This window comes from Nymphaea colorata, chromosome 2 (genome assembly GCF_008831285.2).
Source record: "Nymphaea colorata isolate Beijing-Zhang1983 chromosome 2, ASM883128v2, whole genome shotgun sequence".
Classification (NCBI taxonomy): Eukaryota; Viridiplantae; Streptophyta; class Magnoliopsida; order Nymphaeales; family Nymphaeaceae; genus Nymphaea; species Nymphaea colorata.
This window is the reverse complement of record NC_045139.1, coordinates 26,894,991-26,917,582: the sequence shown is the minus strand read 5'-3', so window position 1 is coordinate 26,917,582 and position 22,592 is coordinate 26,894,991. Positions and strand designations below refer to the sequence as shown.

Below are 22,592 nucleotides of genomic sequence, written 5' to 3'. Positions count from 1 at the left end.
ACAGGTCTGGTCTCATCTCTCGAAATCCCACACAAAGAAAACAGAGGGGAGTACTGGTAATGATATGCCGTTCATTGTAATCTGCTTGTAAGTTTTTAAAATTTTACTTGTAAGCACATACACAGTATATCATTCTTTGATACATGTGAATTAAGTGACTTCATGTTGGGATTATCCTTTTACAAATCTAGTCCAATGAGTGACATATATACGAAAAGCTTACAAAAAGACATAGTATAGAATTCTGTGATTTCAATTCATAACTTCACTATGTACTTTTATAACTTTACAAAGCTAAAAATAAATAAAAGTTTATGCACTATTTTGTTGTTAATTAGTTTTTTGGATATGTAAATAAGATAGATCCTTTAATGAACAAGTCCAAATAAAGGCCAAAGTTTGAAACATTGGGGAAATGTAGTAGTCCGACATGGTAGGCTCAACTTGTAGTATGAATTGGTCTTATATATATGCACACTTCAGCACACACACACTCATAACATCGGTACATTAATGTTGCTTTGTGTGGGCTATGTGCCTGCCATCCTAGTGGCACATGGTATCCCCTCTCCTACCATTGACTACCTTGTGGGGAGGTGGCAGCACTTTGTCAGCTTGGGGGTCACCTGTCTAGCTTGGGGGTCACCTGTCTATACGGGCAAATGGTTTCCAAATGTTAGCACAGCATGAGTTTTCAAATTTAAGAAACTGCAGGCCCAATTAACGAGCTGTTTGGGAGCTCTCTTTGGTCTTTGGACCTTTTACAATAACGGTTCGAAGTTTTAAATGGTGAGGTTTAATATGGCGAGCTTGAAAAAACAGAAAAACATGAAAAAAATACGGTAAATTTTTTTTTAAAAACAAAAAAAAAGAAAAATAAGTGAGAAACTAATAACACAAACATCAAAAGATAAGTAGATTTGCAACAAATAAAAAATAGAAAATGAAAAAAAAACTGTTTGGTATTAAAAAAATGAAAAATTTAAAAAAAATAAAAAAAGTGAGAAAACGCTTTAAAAACACGTTAAAAACATGTTTTTTTGTTTTTTACTTTTTTTTCAAAAAAATGTGTTTTTTTTTTTAGTTTTAAACGACAATTTAATTTATCGCTTTTTTTTCACTTTTTTGTGCGACTATGGCATTAACTAAAATAAATAACCAACTTCTAATGGAATAAGCTGTCAATGTATGTGTGTATATGAAGATATAACATTCTAAACGCAAGCTGCACTTCAAACAACGCGCCTCAAGTCAGAGTAAGGTATTCAAACTTACCTGAATAGCTAGGCTTCTGTTTGGATATACCCAACAGAATTAGCAGAAATGACTAAGATAGGGCTCGCTAGTGTCTAGATATGAGCCCACCCAGCGGGAAAGAGATAAGAGGCCTATATTGGGAAGTGCGTTCGTGGCTCCTCTTTAGGTTTGAGCAAAGAGGGTGGCCACCTGATGGATCTGATCTCTCTTCATGGCAGCTGCTCCAGATCTAGTTGCATGCGCCAGCATGTGCACACCACAAACATACACCCTCGGAAAAAAAAAAAAAAAAACGGGTTGGAGGCATTTCGAAAGTTTTTTATCATGAGTTGTATTGTTTAGTCTTTTTTTACTTTTTATATTCTTGTTTTTTTGCCCGTTTTCAACACCTTCCTTTTTCACTTCATGAAGGGTATTCTGGTCATTATACACCCTGGGTGTGCATATATCCAGCTTTGGAGTTAGTATAACATCTAATTAATGTAGGTTGAACATAGTACTGCAGACACAAAGTGAGGGGAATTAAAGGCACATGCTGAGGCTTGCTGCACTTAGGCTTAAAGATTGCTATATATCAGTCACTTGAAAGCCGGATTATCCAAGTCTAAGTTTATCAGGTTTAGTTCAACTATGTTATTTATTATCGGAATTTTTTCGCTTGGATATTTTCTTGCATTGGAATTAACTATTAGAACTTAAATTTCCTACCAGTCTTTCAGAACAATTGTAATTTGTACAACAGTTTGGAAAAATTGGCATTTTATATGATTGGAGATTCTCTCTTGATTTTAAGTTTAGTAGAAAACTTCAAGAGAACACCTAAAAGTTGGCAACAATAAACGACATATACTGAACATTAATCTTATAATGTTAAGATATTTTCTATGATTAATCAAAATAACGGTAAGAGCATTTAATTGTTAAATAAGTGAATTTTGTACCATTTTACTCTCTAAAAAACAAAACAAAAATATGAACGACTTTATTAATGCAATTAGGTTTTCTTGAGGAACCTTCCACATTTTAATAAAATCCCACAATTGTTTTAAATGTGAATAGTGAAGCTAAGTTATTTGGGTTATAATAAATCATACGTTAAATTACTGGAAGTAGTAAAGAAAGCTAAACCAACTAACTTATATATTCTTTATCATGTTATCTAAGCTGAAGTTAATGACAGCCTAGTGTTAACTGTTAAATAATTTCCATTGATTAATAGTGCAAGACTTAGATACTGACATTGTAACAGAATATAAGAAATTAAAAGTAAATAGGGGTGCTTTGAAATTTAATTTTATGAAATTTGAAAGGAATGAGTAGAATAAGAGATTCAAGAACTCACACACGCAAGAGAGGGAGATAACAAACACACACACACACACACAAGAGAGAGAGAGAGAGAGAGAGAGAGAGAGAGAGAGAGAGAGGTTAACCTAGAAAATGAACTGTGTTAACCTGATCTGCGTAAGATGATGAGATCACAAGAGGCGGCCTAACACCTAGCTTAGCTGCATCTGCATGGAGACCACACGTTGAGTCTTGAGACTTGCATCTACGTGAAGACCAACCAAACAAGTACTGTAGACTTTCCAACATGCACGCATCACCTGATTGTCTCTACCACAAGAGCAGCCGCTCCATTTGTTTTTTCTGCTGGTTCCTTGGAAAGGCGAACTTCTTTATTTGGCTTATCTGCCCTCCCCTTCCAAATAAATCCAGCCTTAGTTTCAACTGTGGCAGCTCGGATGTTGACAACTGTTGGAGACAAAAAATACCTGATTTTTTCTACTACTTGTCATCATAATTTTTCATTGCAGAGATTAAACTATTTAACAGGTGCCAAAATAAAGTTCATCAATTTTTTTTATATAGGTCAACTTAAAATTTTTAAAATTTCATATAACTTTCTGAATTTTTATAATTTGAGGGGGGCAAGGTCCTGCCTCCGACCTTGCTTGTCACACACACACATACATATATCAGATTAAGTACATGTACATGTAGAACATATCTTTTTAGAGGAAGCTTTTGGATCCGTGAAAGCGTATGGGTCTCTTATACGGCTAAAATGCCCTTGACACAAAAAGGCTGGAGGGCATTTTAGCCGTATAAGAGACCCATACGCTAGAGCTGCACATGAGTTAGGTCGAGCTCGAGGTCCATAGAAGAGGTTCAAGTTCGACTCAACAATACAGCATCGAGCTCAACTCACTTAACTCGTTTGACTTGTTTCGATTAACTTATAATGTCTCATTTTTTTAATTCGTTAGGTTGTCTAATTGGTTTTTTTTTTTTAATTAATTCAACTATATATATGAATAAGCATCTAATAGAAAATCCAAACAAAGAATGCACGTACTCTGCATTCAAATATTCTCAAAAGAAAAACTTAGCAATAGAAAAGCTTTCATTCATGACACATTTGCGTAATTGAGCCGAACAAAGTTTAAAGGAGTCGACTTCTAACGACTAGAACTCAACTCATTTAACATTTCGAACATAAATCTAAACTTGAGCTTGGCTAGTTATAAACAAGTTCACCATGAGTCAAGGTTTTAACTGTAAGTTCATATCGAGCGCATCTGAATTGGCTCAATTCTTTGTGCAGCCCTATTCTTAGCAGCGGGCCATCGGTGGACCCAGCGAAGCTGCCATGGCGGCTTAGGTTTTGGGCCGCTACTGGATAATGCACACACTGCATCGAGCAACTTGCCATGAGGCTTTGTAGAAGGCTCCTTTGCCCTTTTGCAAGACTTGTAGGTAGCCTTTTTTGTGCTTAATTTCACAAAACGTGACAGCTTGTCTTTGCCATAGAAACTTTGGAAACTTAAAACAAAACTAAGAGGTTTAATTGGAAGCCCAAGCAAAATGAATGGGAGCGAAGGCCTGCTTTTGGAGTGGAAAGGAGAAGTTAAATTTTGGAGCATTTACAAGGGAAGTGCATGGTCCATAATTTTGTTTTACGAGGGGATCGAATAAAGTGTTTAAATTTTAACACGAGTTGAAATAAAATTTTTTAAAATTTTTATATAAAATAAGTAAAATTTTTTAAAATTTATATGTAAATTAAGAGGTCCATAACAACCCCGATCGTCCAAGTTGACTAGCTTAGCAGCAAATGTGGTGACTAGCTTAGCAGCAAATGTGGTACGTCCGTCTGGCCGGTTGAAACTGAATATACCAATTCTACGGATTGGAAATAATTGTGGAAAATTAGCACTTGGTGACAGCGTAGCTCTGCTTCCAATTTGATTTGTTAAGACTTAAAAATAACAGCAGGACCCAGTTAACTGGGACATGGGAAGTATATACTTACTTTCATCTGCCATCCCTATTCAAACTAAACTCAAACTCCTTCAAATTACGACGACTTATAATTTGGCCACGTCCGACTCACGCCGGCTTCCTACATGTACAAACAAAACCTCGCCTTGATTGGGGGTTTCTTATGGCCGACCTTGACACGGACCATTAGAATCACTTGAAGGCTGGCGTCTATAAATATGTGCCTGCAGATAGCAGCAGACATCACACTGCAAGCACTACTAGAGAATCTACTCCTTCTTTTGCTTTTTTCCTTTTTCTCAACAAGATGACTTCTTCTTCCATGTTGGTGGTATTGTTTTTCTCCTTTCAATTGGTAGTACCATACGGTAAGAGTACCATTCTCTCTCAAAAACACACACACACACACTCTCTCTCTCATATTCTTGATCTAAACCGCTTAATATATATAGTTGGCCGGGTTGGTTGGCAGGTACATGATCTATCATTTGTTTGATTCCTGTTTACGCACACGTTCCTCCCTCCCTTCCCCTCTCTCTCTCCCTCTCATATTATGGGTTATGTGTGCTCTTTTCATGCTTTAAGGCTAATAGTAGCCCATACTCGAACTTCACCCAATAGACTTGGGCATTGGGCCTCCGTTGGGTACCTGACCCAAAAAGACCTGCTTGGGTCAGCCCAACAGGGCCGGATTCGGCCCAATAACTTGTAAATATTATTTTTATTTTATTAATAATATATATTTTATTATTAAACATATATTTTATTTTTAAAAATTATTTTATATTTAATTTTTTTATTGTAACTGGTCAAGCCAGACCAGAACTGTGCTTGGGTTCGAGCATCGTGCCCATGACCGGGCTTGGGTTTTGAGCATTGGGCCTGGGCTCGAGCTCGGGTTTCAGACATCTTGCCGGCTTGGACCCAGCTCTTAGGGCTAACCAAGGCCGGCCCGATGCCCAGGTGCCAAGCTAACAACAAAAATCATGAATTGGGAAAAAAGAGAAAGGAAAGAAACGACTCTTTCAGGTGGAGAAGATACCAATGGATATGTTCTTCACCAATTCAGGAAAAAAATCTAATATTGACATATAATTTAGAAAAATAAAACGTGCATGGCTTTCAAATTTAGCTTAATAATTAATTGAATTTTGACATATGCTATCCGTTAATTCCTCTATTTTCAATAAACCTTCATTTGACTCATCTGTCAATGAGGACAGAAGCTCTTTTTTTTTTTTTTTTTTTGGTGACTATGCAAACGAATGGTCCTAAAGAGAGACCTGCGGCTGTCACCGGCCTGTTGCATTCCATATTTATTACTAGGGAAGAACATGAGCTGAGTCAAGCCTAAGTTCAGTCAGCTCAAGCTCGACTCAACTCAATTTCGAGAGTAGCTCGACGGAAGCTGCTGGAGCTCGGATCGGTAGTTACGTGTTGAGCTTGAGCTGACCTCGATTAAGGCTTGACAAACTTGTTTGAATAAAATTGATATTCATCGTTACGTATTGAGCTCGAGTTCGACTCGATTAAGGTTCGATAAACTCGTTTGAATAGAATTGATATTCATCGTCAGGTGTTGAGCTTGAGTTGGACTTGATTAAAGTTCGACAAACTAGTAAACTTGTTTAAATATATCGACTTGATTAAGGCTTGACAAACTCGACTAGGGCTTGAGCTCGACTTGGCAGTTTGGTGTTGAGCTCGAACTCAACTCGATTATTTAAATGAGTCAACTCATGAACTCCAGCTCGACTCGTTAAGCAAATGACTTGGTTCAAACTCGTTCACCAGCCGACCAATAGTGTTGTTCACCATAAAATCAGAAGGGAGGAGTTAACGGATTTTGGAAGTTTTTGTTTTTTAAATGTCTTTTTTGAACTTGTAACTTTTTTCGCTGTCCTTTCTTTGTATGGAGGCTCCCTATTTTCTTGACCACAATTTTTGCCTTTATGTAATGTAAATAACGATGTCAGCAATTAAAGGGCCATGTATATATATATAAAATCTGAAAGCATTTAGCATACGACAGCCAACAACCTGAACCCCTGTTCTAATTGTTTCTACAGTTGCTGCTCAGTCAGTGGGAGTGTGTTATGGGATGCTCGGCGACAACTTGCCGTCACGGCCGGAAGCAGTGCAGCTCATTCAGTCCGTGGGCTTCAACAAGGTCCGGCTGTACGGCCCAGACGGGGACGCACTGAATGCCTTAAGGAACACGGGCATCGAAGTCAATGTGGATGTGGCCAACGATGATCTGCAGAGGATGGCCAACGACGCCTCCTTCGCCAGCTCCTGGATCTCCAGCAACATCCAGCCATACTTGCCGGACGTCAGCTTCAAGTATATCACCGTCGGCAACGAAGTCATCCCAGGCGACGCGGCCCAGTACGTGCTACCCGCTATGAAGAACATGGTCAACGCCCTGGGCTCGGTCGGTCTCCGAGACCAGATCAAGGTGTCCACGTCCGTTTCCATGGGGGTCATCGGCGTCTCGTATCCTCCCTCTCAAGGTTCATTTTCCGATCAAGCCGCTCCCATCATGGGTCCTATCGTCCAATTCCTCGCTGGCACCGGCGCCCCTCTCATGGTCAATGTGTACCCATACTTCAGCTATGTGGGCAACCGCCAGGCCATACAACTTGACTATGGACTCTTCACCGCTAACCGAGTTGTGGTCACAGACCCTAACAACGGGCTGGCATATACAAATCTGTTTGATGCCATGGTAGATTCTGTCTATTCAGCAATGGAGAGAGCTGGTGCCGCCGGTGTTCCCATCCAGGTGTCCGAGAGTGGGTGGCCATCGGCTGGAGGCGACCCGACTGTCACTACCATAGGGAATGCTCAGACCTATAACCAAAACCTGGTGAGGCATGCTGCACAGGGCACGCCAAAGAGGCCGGGGCCCATGGAGATTTTTGTGTTTGCTCTATTCAATGAGGACCAGAAGTCCGCTGGCATCGAGCAAAACTGGGGCCTCTTCTACCCTAACAAGCAGCCCGTCTATCCCATCGGCGTAAACTAGGAGCTCAAAGGTCCAAAAGCTATCTAGCTTAGTTATGGACAATAGTTGCACTCTTTTACTGTGTTCTTTTTTTGGTGAAGAGGAGTTCAGTCAAAATTCAAGCTTATATGACCACTAAATAGTTCCATAAGTTACGGGTTTTCATAAGACCTCCGCAATGTGCTCAACTAGAATTGCTTTATTTACTAGAATAAAGCAACTGGCTGGAAAATAATAAGTTCTTGAATAATGGAAATAGAGACAATTGCTACTACTTTACTAGCAGCCACAACCATAATAAAATCTTTTTTTGAGCAGTACTGCTAATTGCTGGCTATTGGTTTTCTCCATGCCTTTCATTACTTCTTTTGTTTTTTCCTTTTCTTTGACTGAATATCTCTATTTTCCATTATAAAAGGTTGTCCCTCTTCTTGTCCAAGAACGGGCATCCTAGACAATTGACAAGAAACTGACAATGACGGTACAAAGAAATGAAACCACCATAATTCTAACTAATTAGTAAGTTCCACTCTTTCATAATCATGACCCATTATTTTATATTTATCACCACAGGAAGAGACACCATTGGCATTACAAATAAAGTGGTGCTTGAGTTTAACGTGATTAATCCTTTGATGCAACACCAGATTTTTTTTGCCATATAAATAGTAGCCTTGTTGTCGCATAAAATTTCAGATGATTTTGTCCGTTGAATCTGCATATCTTCAAAGTTGTGCCTCATTTAAATGGTTTGACAAGTTGCAGAAGTTGCAGTCACATATTTTGCTTCAAAAGAAGATAGTGTCATGGAACTTTTTTTCTTTGAAATCCAAGACTCTGCACTGGATCCATGATGAACCGCTCATATTTTTCCTAACCTCTATTAGTACAATTTAAGTTTAGTGACTAATTTAAGCCAAGTGCCAAAATTTGAGGTTCTTCAAATATAATACAAAATTCTTTTTGCAGCTCAAGACAATGAACAGTGGGATTATGCATAAATCTAAAATCAATCTAAATGAAAACATAATGTTTGGTCACGTATCAGTCAAATACATTAAACTGCCTACAATGCTTTTCATAATGACTCATTGGCTTTAGTGGTTTATCAACAAGTTTGAGTTTCTCTCTTACATTGTTAGGACCATAACTGCTCTGCTCTTACATTTATCTAAATTAAATTTCTTCAACAAGCTCACTGCATGTTTTTCTTGTAAAATAAATATCCCATCATTATTCTCCTTCCTTGAAAACCCACAAAGTGATGCAACAGACTAAAATCTGACATCTCAAACTTCATCATCTTTTTCAACTTAAACCGATCATACAATTTTCTTCAAATATCTGGTATAAATGTTATCATCAACATACACAAAGACAAACCAAAACTAATTTTTTACTTTTGTATATAATGTGTGCTCATTTTTGCTTCGATGAAAATCATTTTGATGGAAACATCCTTTACATTGTTTGTCCTTATGAGTCCTTTGATTACTACAACTATCGGCATTCTACTGGCCTCCACCATATCTCCTATCGGCATGATCAAAACCATGATATCCACCTCATTTTTTTTCCTATGCTTGCATACTTGCTATCTAATGTACCTTCACCATCTTTCTGCTTGTTAGAAATTTTTGCCATAGCCTGAAATGCATGCTCACATTTTTCTCTATTGAACTATTCAACCTGACTTCATTTAGTAAAAGTGAACCCGTAAATTCATTAACAGAACAAGTACACATGTCTTTATATTCATTTACAACATGATTAAATTTGTATAGCAAATTCATAAGATTTTCTCTGCTATCTTTTCATCTTCGATTGTTTCTCCAAAAGTTTTCATTTGATTTTATGGTAGTAGATATTTTAGAGAATAAATTTTGGATGGATTCTTTTTCTTTAATTTGTATCTTTCAAATTTTCTACGTAGAGCTTCAAGTTTAACTGTCATTACCTAGCTAGCTCCATGATAAGCTTTACTCAAAATATTCCAAGCTTCACTTGACTTTATTGTTGTTGTGATGAGTGTGAATATGCTTACGTAATAGCTTGTTGCAAAATAAGAACAGTCTTTTCATCCTTCTTGTGTGCCTTTGTCACTTCATTTGAAGACTCTATAACATCTTTTTACAACTAGAACTGAAAAATCTTGTGATTTGTAAAGTATCTTCACTTTAGTGCTCCAAAGTTCATAATTTTTTCTATTAAAAATATGTACCAAAGTGTACAGAAGATGGATAGTAATATTCAAATTCATACTATTCGATGACATAATTCAACCAAGTGTTTGCAAATAACCTTGAAGAATCAGCTTCCGTAGTGGGCTTTACAACATACAAAAGCACTCTGATGAATATTCCCTACATGATCGACCATGAGCTTTGTTACCACAATGTTAGAAAAAAACAAGAACTCGTGGGACACAAATGCCAAATCTCAATACTAGTTCTTTTCATTAGGAAAGTGGAGATAAAATTAATAAGAATACTCAACTCATGCATACGTCTCACACTATGGGAAATGTTGTCTTTAGTGGTGAGGGAAGACCCGTATGCCGTGAAATAAAACATTTTTATGGCAAATGGGATAAGATGTCGGGTTTTCATTGTTTGTGAAACTTATGGGTTGTCAATAAGTGATCTTTTATCCACTAGATCATGTTTATGTGCTATAGCATATGATTGAGAGAGAGAGCGAGAGAGAGACCTTTTTCCCAACAGGTTTGTGGATGAGATCTATTCCTAACAAATTAAGTAGTGAGTGAACATGAAAAAACATCATGTATGTGCATTTCACCAATATTTAGGCATCCAACTATGGACTACCAAGTAACTATCATACGTAGCGTAAGTAGATTCAATGTGATAAAAAGAAAATATGATAATTGTCTTAAATAGGAAATCCACAATGTCTTTAACTTACAATAACATGTATCTTATTAATCTTACAATATTATGCATTTTGTCATTGTTCCACCCATGATGCAACTCCATCCAAACTTTACGAGACCTTCTTTATAAAGCGTTAATATGGTAATTAAATAAATTTATTTACTAATGAGTAATTTAATGGTAAAAAAAAATACTTGATAAATAGATCGGGCATGATTGATCTCTACAAATCCTACTAATGTGTTAAAGTTCTTAACAGTGTATTTGTTGAACCAATGTCTCTAACCCACATGTCCATTACTACCTCTCCATTTCTTTCCATACCCCTTCCATGTCGAACTCTAACACATCACTTGGCTCTGATGTTTTCTTTTGACAATTACCAGTTACCATAATCTTAGGTGGAAAAGAACACCACACAACCTATAAAATGTGGCAACCACTCAACCTATAAAATGTGGCACTATTACAACAAGACCAGTGGAGCACTGAACTACTTAATAGATTTGTCCATATCTCCAACCTAAAAGAATTGGAGATGTTAAAAGAATCTTATGTAACTCCAATCACCCCAAATTTTTCCAAAAGGCTAGCATATAAACATGTACTATTTGCAACTAGAAGAACAGTAGTACAAGCATTTTGAGATATAATCTGAATCTTAGCAATACTAACAATTAGCTGCTTCATAACTACATTAACTTCTTGAAGCAAAGATATCCCCTTCTCCACCTTGTAGATGGTATGTTATTTGAAAAACATTGAAGAATTACAGCTTCTTTCTAAAATCTACAAGGAATAGGTATACAACTTTACAGTTTTTCTTATAATTAAATAGGCAAGTCTTTGTTTTGTGGTTTAAAAATCTTTGATAGTTAAAATAGCATATGGGTGTTGACCCAATCAAAAGGATGGCACACCAATCTCAAATAACAAAATCCCTTGCTCAATTCTTTCTTCGGTAAAAAGGCAAAAAGTGTGCAAGAGGAATTTGTGTGTATGTGCTTGTTTGTAATCATGCTCTAGTTTTTCTAATAGCTGAACTACAAAATGCAGCCCTTTGTTCCATGTAATTTTTTTATAGCTTAGCCAGATTTGCATATCACTGTAAGAGCTAAAAAGTAACTCCTACATGAGAGGAAGATGAAGAAGAAACCAAAAAATGAAAAAATGTAATGCATGTTTTAATCTAAAAGTCACACTTGAATACCCCTTTCTAAAGTCGTTTTCTTGTGATGAAAAACTTTTGATGGAGAACTAATTTAGTTATGTAACTGTGTTTGGCATGCTTCCCATGCTCACACAACAACATATAACAATAGTAGCAACAATTCAGAACCCACCACTATTGTTAAAAAAATCAAAAAGCTTCATCATACCGAATTAAAGCATTGAATAGTCGGCTCGCTAAAACAACACTATGTTTTTAGTCTTTGTGCTTATCCTTCATGGGAGATTTTTTTTCTACAACACAAGAAATGTAGCAGGAGTCAGACGTTCGTTCATCGTCTGACACAGGGAACAAAGTGGGGGTTTAGAGAAGCAAAGGTATCAGCAGGGGATCCAAAATTTTCTATTCATCCTGTGATACAGGGAAGGGAGTGGGGGTCTGGTGAAGCAAAGGAAGCAGCATATGCATCCTCCAATGCAGGGAAGGAAGCAAGGTCTAGAGAAGCAAAGGTAGCAAGGGTCTGGAGAAACAAATGAAGTAGGGAAAGGAGCATGAGTTTGGAGAAGCAAGGTCAATACTTCTTTCTCTCACGATCACACACACACACATATTCAGTTTTACTTTTTATCATTCATACCAAGGTTGTGACCCACAATGAGCAGGGAAGGGAGTGGGGTGTTGGGGGGGATTTGGGGCAAGAGTTTTCTAACAAAGAGCATTTTTCTACTGAATCTATTCACCTTCACCAAATAGGAAAGGGGCCACTGATATTGCTGCAAACATAAACTCTCTCCCCTTTTCTTTTTTCTCCCTTTTTTTCTCTCTAGATTCAGGATCTTCAAATCTTTTTCATGATTTGTTATTCAATCGATTTTTTCATGAATAATGGAGCTATTCCTAACAATCGTTTATTATTTTAGATTGGCTAGAATGTCTTCACCTTCAAGTTGTTTGAGAGAATGCTTGCACCTTCAACTAGTTGTGAAGATTGAATGTTCTTCACAACCTTTAAAGCTAAACAAGAGAAATGAATGTTGGCTCTAAGGGAGCTGGATTTGTAACACAACCAGGGTTCATGCAAAATCAAATTAAAGAGATAATTTGATTATAGCTACTTCTGCTCTTTGTTGAAAGTTGTCATCCTTCTATTACAGTTACCTCTGAATTTACAAGTGGAATAAGATAATTTTCTTGAGAACTTCTGGGAATTTTAATCCCTAGTTTCTCCCTTTGAATGATTCGTAGTTAGAAATGTATATTTCAGTTATATGGAGCTAGATTAGGAATCATGTAGAAATACCAATGTTTCCAATATGAAGTATTTGTTTCTCTAGTACTTTTGTTGACATTTATATGAAAATACATTAAGAGATCAAGTTTACTATTTGTCTATGTTTTCATAAGAATAAGTTTCTTCTATTAGCTATTAGATGTACGAGAGTCTATCATGTATCTAAGATGTATTTCTTAAATATCTGATGTCATTTGAAATTTTTAAGACAAGGACTCTAACTATATCTCCTATGACATGCTTGGTGTGGGCTTTATGAGTTCCAATTTAGTTATCTTTGAATATATAATCTCTTGCTAAGCAGCTTGGCTACTCTTGTAGTTAGCAACATCTCACTGTGGATATGTCAAGTTGGGGTTATCTTAATAAGATACTGTCAAACACTTTAGTGCTTGAGCTAAATTTTGACCTTTGCATGTTGGTGTTTTTGTAATTGATACTATTTGAATTAACTATTTGGTATTGCTAAATGAGACAAAGGATGTTTGATCTTATATATATTTTATTCATGTAATTACAATTGTGATTTTTTGCTGTACTTATATAGACTAAAATTCAAATAGAACTCAGTTCTTGTGTGAGGTTTGAGCGTATGCTATTGTCCTAACAAGCTTGAACTAATCTCTTAGTGTATTTTTGGTTTTAACTAAAATAAGCTTCATACCCTCTTTAGCCTAGTGTTGTTCAGTGTCTTTGCTAAGCCTAGACAGTTGAATGTGATTATCTTGAAAAGTACCATATTATTGTATATGAGATACTATTGTATAATTGTTTCTATCGTGCAGACTATGTCACCTGAGTGCGGGGTGCGGGTGCTGGTGCGGGTGCCGGTGCGGCACATCCCAAAAAATTTAGGTGCGGCGGTGCGGTTAGAGTATTTTATATTTTTAAGATATAATAATATAAACCACAAAATTATTAAATAACAAGATCAAAATTACAATTTGCTAATCATGAAATCATTATCAATCATCAATTCAAAATTCAACAACAAATATATATCATCAATTCAACATTCAACAAGAAATATCATCAATTCAACATTCAACAAGAAATATATATCATCAATTCAACATTCAACAAGAAATATATATAATCAATTCAACATTCATGATTCAACAACAAATGTACGTTTTGAGTTCACAAAAAACACAGTTCATAGAGTCATCAATACATATTCTTCATCATCAAACGCCTTCATAGTCCATACATCAATACATATTAGATATTACATCATCATTCATAATTCATAAAACAAAGTTACGTTGCACTTCCACTTCCACTTCCACCAATATGTTGATTTTCTTGAATGCTTGGAACGATATCATCATCATCAAATGCCTCAGAAGGAATAACAGGATCAGAAAAATCCATGTTAGCAACATATAAGTTGCGTTGTCCATCGAAATCAAATTCATCTGGATTTACATCCCAATATTGCGATGATCCACATCTGCATTTATTAAAGATGAAAATTAAACAATTAAAAATATGTACCCCAAAAATATTTTAAAACTAATACAACATAACAAATTGAGCAAAACAAAACAACCTAATATTGAAATACCTGTATTCATTTTCTTTTCTTGAAAGAAGACGCAAATTGGAATGCACATAAACCAAGTCCTCTGCACATTGGCTGGTGAGCTTGTTCCTTTTAATGTTGTGTATATGACCATATATGCTCCAATTTCTTTCACAACACGATGATGTAACAGGTTGTGATAGTAACCTCAAAGCAAGTTTATGAAGCACGGGCATTTCTGATCCATAGGATGCCCACCAATCAAAAGGACTCATGTCTTCTCTTGCTTGTGCTGCACCTTCTGAATTAAAATCTCCTAAAGAAAACTTGTTATATTCACACATAGCTTGTGTTCTGATATAAGAATCTATAAAAAGTCGGTTCATACATGACATTCTTTGAGTGTTTAACTCATCATCTAGATGTGGAGTAACACATCCAGGAGCTCCTTCAATCCATTTTTTCGTGTAATATTTGGGATTTAAAGAATGAGCCATGCAATGCAAGGAAGTATTGCTTTTATCCCATCTTTCAACTAATATTGTACTTATACGATCAAAGAACTCTGAATGATCAAGTACAATGTCTTTTTTTTCTTTCTTAAAAACTATACATTGAATTTCTTCAATCATATTTTCCCACATTGCGTAAACTTGATGAAGCATAGGCTCATCTTTATCAACAGCTCTCAACATGCACCAAATTGGTTCTGTAAAATCCAAAAAATATGCAATTTTATCCCACCATTTATCTTCAACAATAAGGTTTTTAATACTTTGAGCTTTAGCCTCATCTTCAACCCTATAAAAGCTCCACTCTCTACTAAACACCATTTGAATAAGTGCATCTCGCACTCTTTGAATTCTTTTCAACATGACAATTATTGAAGCAAATCGTGTCTCTGCAACCTTTAACAATCTCAAATCAGAATAACTACTAAAAAGAGACAATGCATGTTGGTGATTAACGATGAAATTTCTAATAGTTCTCACATCTTTTTCAATCTCTTGAATCCATGAAAATAGTTCATGTCCCTTAGGATCTACATCTTCACTTGGAGGATTGCATATGTCATTAAGTGCTAAATTCAAAGTATGTGCAACACATGGAGTCCAAAAAATATGTGGAAAATCATACCTCAAACTAAGTCAAGCACTTTTGCATACGGCAGCATTGTCTGTAATGAGCTGCACCACCTTATCAGAACCAACCTCCTTGATGGCTTCTACAAATAATTGCTTCAAATATCCTGCATCTTTATATTCTCCAGACGCATCAACTGCCTTCAAAAATATTGGTTCATCACGTGCAATGGCAATGAAATTAATTAGTGGACGTCTTTGAATATCTGTCCACCCATCAGAAACAATTGATACCCCAGTCGTGTTCCATTTAAACTTTTTTCTTTCCAAACTTTGCTCAACCTCATTTTTTTCATTAAGAAGAAGTGATGTGCGTAACCTTTCTGAACCAGGAGGTTGATATCCTGCTAACTTGCTATTTGCAAGCATAGTACAAGCCTTCTTCCAATATGGATTTCTAGCTACATTGAAAGGAATGCAACTAGAATAGAAAAACTTAGCAATCACTTTATCTATTTCTGCCCTTCCGCAAGAATCAAAACATGTCTCTATAGTCTTCCTTTTCTTATCAGAACTTTTAAGATTTGTCACAATAATACTTGTTTTCTTCTTGTTGTGTATTTCATCAGCACGATCTTGCAGCCTCTTGAACTCTCGAGCTTTTTCTGTAGAAATTTTTTTACATCCTCGAATTCCATGACCTGACAACTTCAACAAATGTGCCTTAATTCTTGTGTAAGATCCTACAAATGTACCTTCACAATGTTTGCATACGAAATGCACATTTCCACCACTGCCCACATCTTTAGTGACCGCTTTCATTTCTTTCCATAGTGGTTGTTCTTCGGATGCAAATGCTTCACCAGTTTGTGTACACGACTTTTAAACATCACTTTCATCCACTTCCACACTACATGAAGAGCCTATTGCAGGAGAATCTGAAACAACTTCTTTTCCTTTCGTTCTGTTTGCCATCTTTTATGGTTTTACCTTCAAAGTCCAAGATCAATGTGTGGAGTATTAGAAAGTAGAAACATAGTGTACTACAAGATGCTTCTTCTTTCATGAAAGGGGAAATGAAATGAAGTGTTCGCCGAAGAAATGGGAGAACGCATTAAACAAAAGGAGTGACAAGTCATAAGACTCATAACAATTTTACAAAGTTTGTTTGGTAGGGAAACCAAAAATTCTACATGAAACATGAGATGCTAATCTAAGACTACTAAGTGGTCTCGTGTTTGTGCCCTCATTTTTCATTAATGATCATACCATATGCAAACTAATATTAATATACAATTCTTCCTAAAAAATATCCACCCAAAAACATATTCTTCACATTTAATCACCACAAACACCAATGTGATAACAACATCAAGTATTGCCATTGTTGGTAGTTAAATAAAAGCATCATACAAAAATCCGTATATACATACCAAAAATGCTTTAGTTCGTCTGGACATTTGAACCAGAATAGCCAAAAAGGCTTCTAAAATTATGATTAGGTGAATAAAGAAGTCTTACATACTGAGCGTCAAATCATGCAACAACTTTAGTTTAGTCCAATCCGCTCGAATAGTCCGCCTTTGATGATCAAACACTTGGAAAGCAGGCAGTCTGATATGCCAGTTTTCGGCTAGAAGCGAGCGCAGACATGAAAAGAAATGGGAACACAGAAAAATTACAGAGAATATGCCGCCCCCAGAGAAGGAATGAAGCTCTGCATTCCGAATGCGTCCGTTTTTTACCATCTTCAACGCACACTACTACCCATCGGTCAATCCGCCACCATTATCATCTCACAACCACATACAACCCAAAAGAACACAGCCCCCAAAGCAAATCCCGACCAAAATTCACCAACAGAGAAGGAACAAATGAAGGACGAAGTCCACAGACGACAAGCAGAAAACCCACCAACAAATCAATCAAAGCCCAATCTTTAAGGTAAATCTGACCGCATTAAAGCCACCATCAGCAGCAGCATACTAAGCCCAAGCAATCAAGCTGCCCAGAAAACTAAAAAACATGCTGCCCAGCGCAGAGAGAGGGAGCAGCGCAGACAGAAGGCAAACCGTCCTAATTGAAATCTCTGGCAAGAAGGCAAAAACTGAAGAACAAGAGAAGCGAGAGAGAGAGTTTACCGCACGCAGCGCAGAGAGAGGGAGCAGCGCAAACAGAAGGAGCGGCCGGCGGCGTCGCAGAGAGAGGGAGCAGTGCAGAGAGAAGGAGCGGCCGGCGGCGTCGCAGAGAGAGGGAGCAGTGCAGAGAGAAGGAGCGGCCGGCGGCGTCGCAGAGAGAGGGAGCAGCACAGAGAGCAGAGAGATAGAGAGGGCAACACAGAGAGCAGAGAGAGGGCGAGAGGGCAGCACAGAGAGCAGAAAGAGGGCGAGAGGGAGAGGGAGAGAAGCCGACTAGCCGAGCGTGCCCTAACCTAAATCATGTTAAAATTAAAAAAACGCCCAAAATGTTGACGGAAAAGGGCAGGTGCAGCTTGACCGCACCCGACTCGCGTCAAACGCGAGTCGGGTGCGCGTCCGGAAATGGACGAATTCAGTCAGGTGCGGCTGACCGCACCCGACTCACGTTGACCTTTTTGGGTGCGCACCCGCACCCGCACCCGAAACGCGTCGACACGGGTGCGGGTTCAAGTTGGACGCACCCAGGTATCATTGCGTGCAGATAAAACTACATCATGTTAGTATCCTGTATCCAATATCAAAGGACCTTAAAGGAAAAATTAAGTTTTATTTGCTCTTTCTATTTCACAATTTAGGTTGTATAATGATTAAATTGCTACAGATTGTAAAAGATTGGAACTCAGAATTACAAGATCAAACTAACAAGTTTAGGAAGTAGGATGCTGCTATAGCTGATTGGGATATGAGAATTTTTCCCAATTGGAGTGTTCTTATTAGGCTAGAGGTTGGAGTTTTCAATGTTCAATTATTTATTTTTCATTGTCTTCCTATTTTTCCTTTGAGGTCTAACATAAAAGAAATATTGTTTATTTCATGGAATTTGCTTCTTGAGTTCGAGTGTTAAATGCCTATTCATGAATGGCCAAATTATAAAGTACTTTTTAGTGTTTCACCAAAACATTGAACTATTGGGTGAGTAGTTGATGTTATTTTATGTTAACTATGATCAGTATGACAGAAGTAGGGACTAGAAAGTTCTTTAATGGTAGTTATGCATTTAAAGAAATATCATTTCAGTCTTTCTTGAATGTCCTTACTTCCAATTTGTCACCTCTTATAAAATGGTTCCCACTGTCCACACTACCCCCAAGTGATCAATCCACAGCCCCCACCCCCCCCCCCCCATGTCTGTCACTTGTACTGTCCCCCAAGTTTAATGGGAACTCGAAAATTTCATGATAATGTGGCTGGGATGGCTCACAAATGTGCTACAATTATAAAGCCTAATGTGGCTGGGATTGCTCACAAATGTGCTACAATTATAAAGCCTAAATTGCTCAAGGGCTAAGGCATGTGCATGTGTTTCATGTAATAATTTTAAGGTCCTACAAAAGATCTACCTCAAGTTAGCGGGGGCAGCTTGTAAAGGTCATGAGATTGACTAGAAGGCATAAGTTGGAAATCCATGATAGGCTTCTCATGCATCATGGATATACTCTTGAGGCTTGACAGTTTTACCAACCATAGACCTGCCAATTTGTGCCTTCAAATAGATCGGCTTGATCATGAAAAATGTTGTAGGTGTATTTATTAGTAAGTTGTTATAAGCTTGTAACCAAATGTGTTGCCAGAGAGAGACAAGTTTTTTAGGCTGCCAAGAGTTATATTTCAAACTTTGATGCCTTAATTCATTGATTTAACTGTAGAGGTCACTCTCTAACAAGATCATCTTTTAAATGGACAGTTGTAACTTAAATTAAGAATTATAAATTAACAACTACATGCTAAAATGTTCAGATACAAACATTTTTTTGGTTTGAAGTTAAACATCAAATATGAGGATTAATGAATTAACAATTCATTATCTCATTACTTAGAGGTGAGATAAAATTGTAGGGTAGGGATTTTTTGTCTTTAGTTTTTTTACTTTAATGGTGTTGCCTTGGACTCTTGTTTTAAAGAGGGTCAACATCTTTTGAATCTTTTTTTCTTCGAATAATAAAGCTAAACTCAATGCAGCCATGAATAGTAGCAAAGCCACATATGAGCTGAACCAGCCTTATAAGACCTCTTTATTTTCGTATTGATAATTTAAAATTTGACACATTTATGTATCGCGCTGGACTTTCCTAATTAGTATCTCTTAGTCCAAAATTTTGGTTCCATCAGTAGACATAAATGTTGCCACTTACTTATTTTCTTCTTTTTAATCTCTAGGTTGTAAAAGGGAGTTAAGCTGGAGCAAGGAGGTAGATGTTTGTTTACTAAATTCAAGGGGGTTCAAATCTAAGTTTCCTTTAAGAGAACTTATTATTGAAAAGAAGAAGTATGATAGGGCAATGCAAGACCTAGCTCTTTTCCAATGCCTAAGATTTCTTCTGAAATCATCCACTTTCAAATCTCAACTTTACCAAAGGTGGAAGCTCTCTATAGTTAATAGATAGTAAGGATTATTGATATATCTAATTTCAAATTTGTTTGGTTAGATCTGGTAGAATATCTAGATCTAATTAAAAAACATAGAAATGTTGACTCCTATGAGAGTTGGATTTGATCATTTGAATTTGACTTTAGGAAATATCCTAAATTTGTTCTAAAGTCTTACAGATCTTCTTTTTAAAAAAGCTTTTATAGGTCCATGTCATTTCTTTGTCATCAAGAGGTGTGACTTATGAGACGTTTATGTAATATCCTTGTCTAAGGAACATTAACCATGTTTCTATTGAAATACCTACTAATCATGTCAGATTGAAGAATTTTGCTAAGGAGAATGGAGATTGATGAATTTTCTAAATTATTTAATTTGAATGGAAGACAAGACTTGGATGAATAGGGAAGGATACCAGTTGACTTTTGAGTAATTTTGTTGTAGACATTATAATAACAATAGTTATTATATTTCATAGGTCAAGGAATATGTGACTAGAGCAAAAGAATTTATAGTATTTGCCCTTTTGAACTCTCGAAAGATTAATAGTGGGATCAAAATGTCCATGCATAAAATGCAACAACTTCTTGTACCTACCTCCACAGTCAGATGAAAATGAGATGCATGAAATGTTGCATGATATGTTTATAGCATCGAGCTTAGGTATTGGGTTAGATGAAGAGAAGCACCAAACCATGAATAGTCATACTACAAATTTGATTCATTTAATAAGTTATTGAAGGATGCAGACCAAGAACTATGCCCAAGTTGCACGTGGCTTAGTAAATTGTATTTTTTGGTTCTACTCTTTTAAATAAAATGCTTATGTGAATGGTGCAACAAGTCTTTTACCATGTTTCTTGAACTGTTGAAAGAAGAATCTCTTGAAATTTTATAATGAGATGAAAAAGATTATCAAAGATTTTTCCTCCAGTTATGTGAAGATTGATGCATATCCAAAGCATTGTATATTGTATTGAAAAGATGCAAAAACAAAGGAAAAATATGACTTTTGTGGGACATCTAGATGGAAAATAATGAGTGAATTACCAAGTCAGACCATAAACAAATAAGTTAAGGTAATCAAGATTTTTGCTAATGTTGTGCATCACTTTCTTTGATACCAAAACTTCAGAAGCTTTTTATGTCATCAAAGACAGTAGTCGACTTGAGATGGCATACCGAAGGACATACCAAAACAACATTTTGAGGCTTCCAATAGATTCATTAGCTTGGAAAACTTTTAATGCATGGAATACTTTCTTTGCTTATATTCCTCAAAATGTTAAACTCGGATTAGCAAGTGATGACTTCAATCCTTTTTGGATGATGAGTACGACCCATTCTACATGGTGAGTTGTACTAATTCCATATAATATGCCTCCTCATATGTGCATAAAGCAACCTTATTTCATACTCTCAGTGCTCATATCCAATAATCTGGGACAAGATATTGATTTGTATGTGCAACCACTTAAGAGTTGAAAGAATTATGGGATGTTGGGATGGAGAGGTACGATGCATCAAAAAGAGAAAGATTTCAACTTCAACCAGCATTTTTGTGGACGATTAATGATTTTCCTGTATATGCAAATCTGTCTGGGTGGAGTACCAAAGGTCAATTAGCTTGTCGTTGTTGCCATATGGATACATATTTCCATTGTCAACATGGCTCTAATAAAGAGTGTTATATGGGACACTACCGGTGGTTGCCAATGGACCATGGCTATCATCACAATGCACATTCTTTTGATGAGACTAATGAAGTGGGTTGTGCTCCTATTGTACTTATGGACAAGACATATTAAATAAAGTTGAAGGTATCAACACTTAGTATGGGTAAAAAGTTCTTATTCAACATTTGCCATACAATTGGAGGAAAAAAAACATATTATCTTGTTGGCAACATAACATATAGAGAAAAATGTGTGCGACAACCTCATTGGGACATTACTTCATATAGAAAGAAAATTGAAAGACGTAGTATATGGTCGGATTGATTTGGAAGCTATGTCTATAAGACATTCAAGTACGACTTGGACATTCTGATAGAGTTCATTTGCCTCTGACATGTTTCTCAATGCACAAGAAAAAGAATGATGTCATTGCAAAGTACTAAAACATATCAAAGTTTGGGATGGCTACTCTGCAAACATTGCAAACATTTCTTGACGTGTGCATACAAAAGAGCATAAAATTTAATTTCTGGGCTTAAAAGTCATGACTGCCATATGCTGACGCACTAATTTCTTCCATTAGCCATGCGAAGAACACTACCAAAAAACGTGAGCTTTGTGCTAATAGAACTCTTTGGTTTTTTCAAGGAGTTGTGTTCAAAAGTTTGAATGTAAATGATTTAATAAAACTGGAGGAACAAATCATTATTACATTGCATCATCTAGAAAAGATATTTCTTTCAGCTTTCTTTGACATTATGCACTAAATTACATATATCGATAAAAAAAAGAGGACCAGTTATCTTCTATAGGAGATCTATGCAACCACGTACTTAAG

The 22,592-nt window shown here is 36.6% G+C and overlaps 1 protein-coding gene across 1 annotated transcript; it reads left to right on the top strand.

Annotated features, from left to right (window-relative positions):
- Positions 1 to 4,780: 4,780 nt before the first annotated feature.
- LOC116246830 (glucan endo-1,3-beta-glucosidase-like) lies at positions 4,781 to 7,876 on the top strand. Its single transcript, XM_031618714.2, has 2 exons — positions 4,781 to 4,910; positions 6,612 to 7,876. Exons 1-2 carry the CDS (start codon positions 4,850 to 4,852, stop codon positions 7,568 to 7,570), a joined length of 1,020 nt encoding a protein of 339 aa, XP_031474574.1. The 5' UTR covers positions 4,781 to 4,849; the 3' UTR covers positions 7,571 to 7,876.
- Positions 7,877 to 22,592: the final 14,716 nt, after the last annotated feature.

Coding starts and splice junctions, on each gene's coding strand:
- LOC116246830 (XM_031618714.2), top strand. CDS start 4,850: ATGACTTCTTCTTCCATGTTGGTGGTATTGTTTTTCTCCTTTCAATTG. Junction 4,911..6,611: donor TCAATTGGTAGTACCATACG/GTAAGAGTACCA, acceptor TTGTTTCTACAG/TTGCTGCTCAGTCAGTGGGA.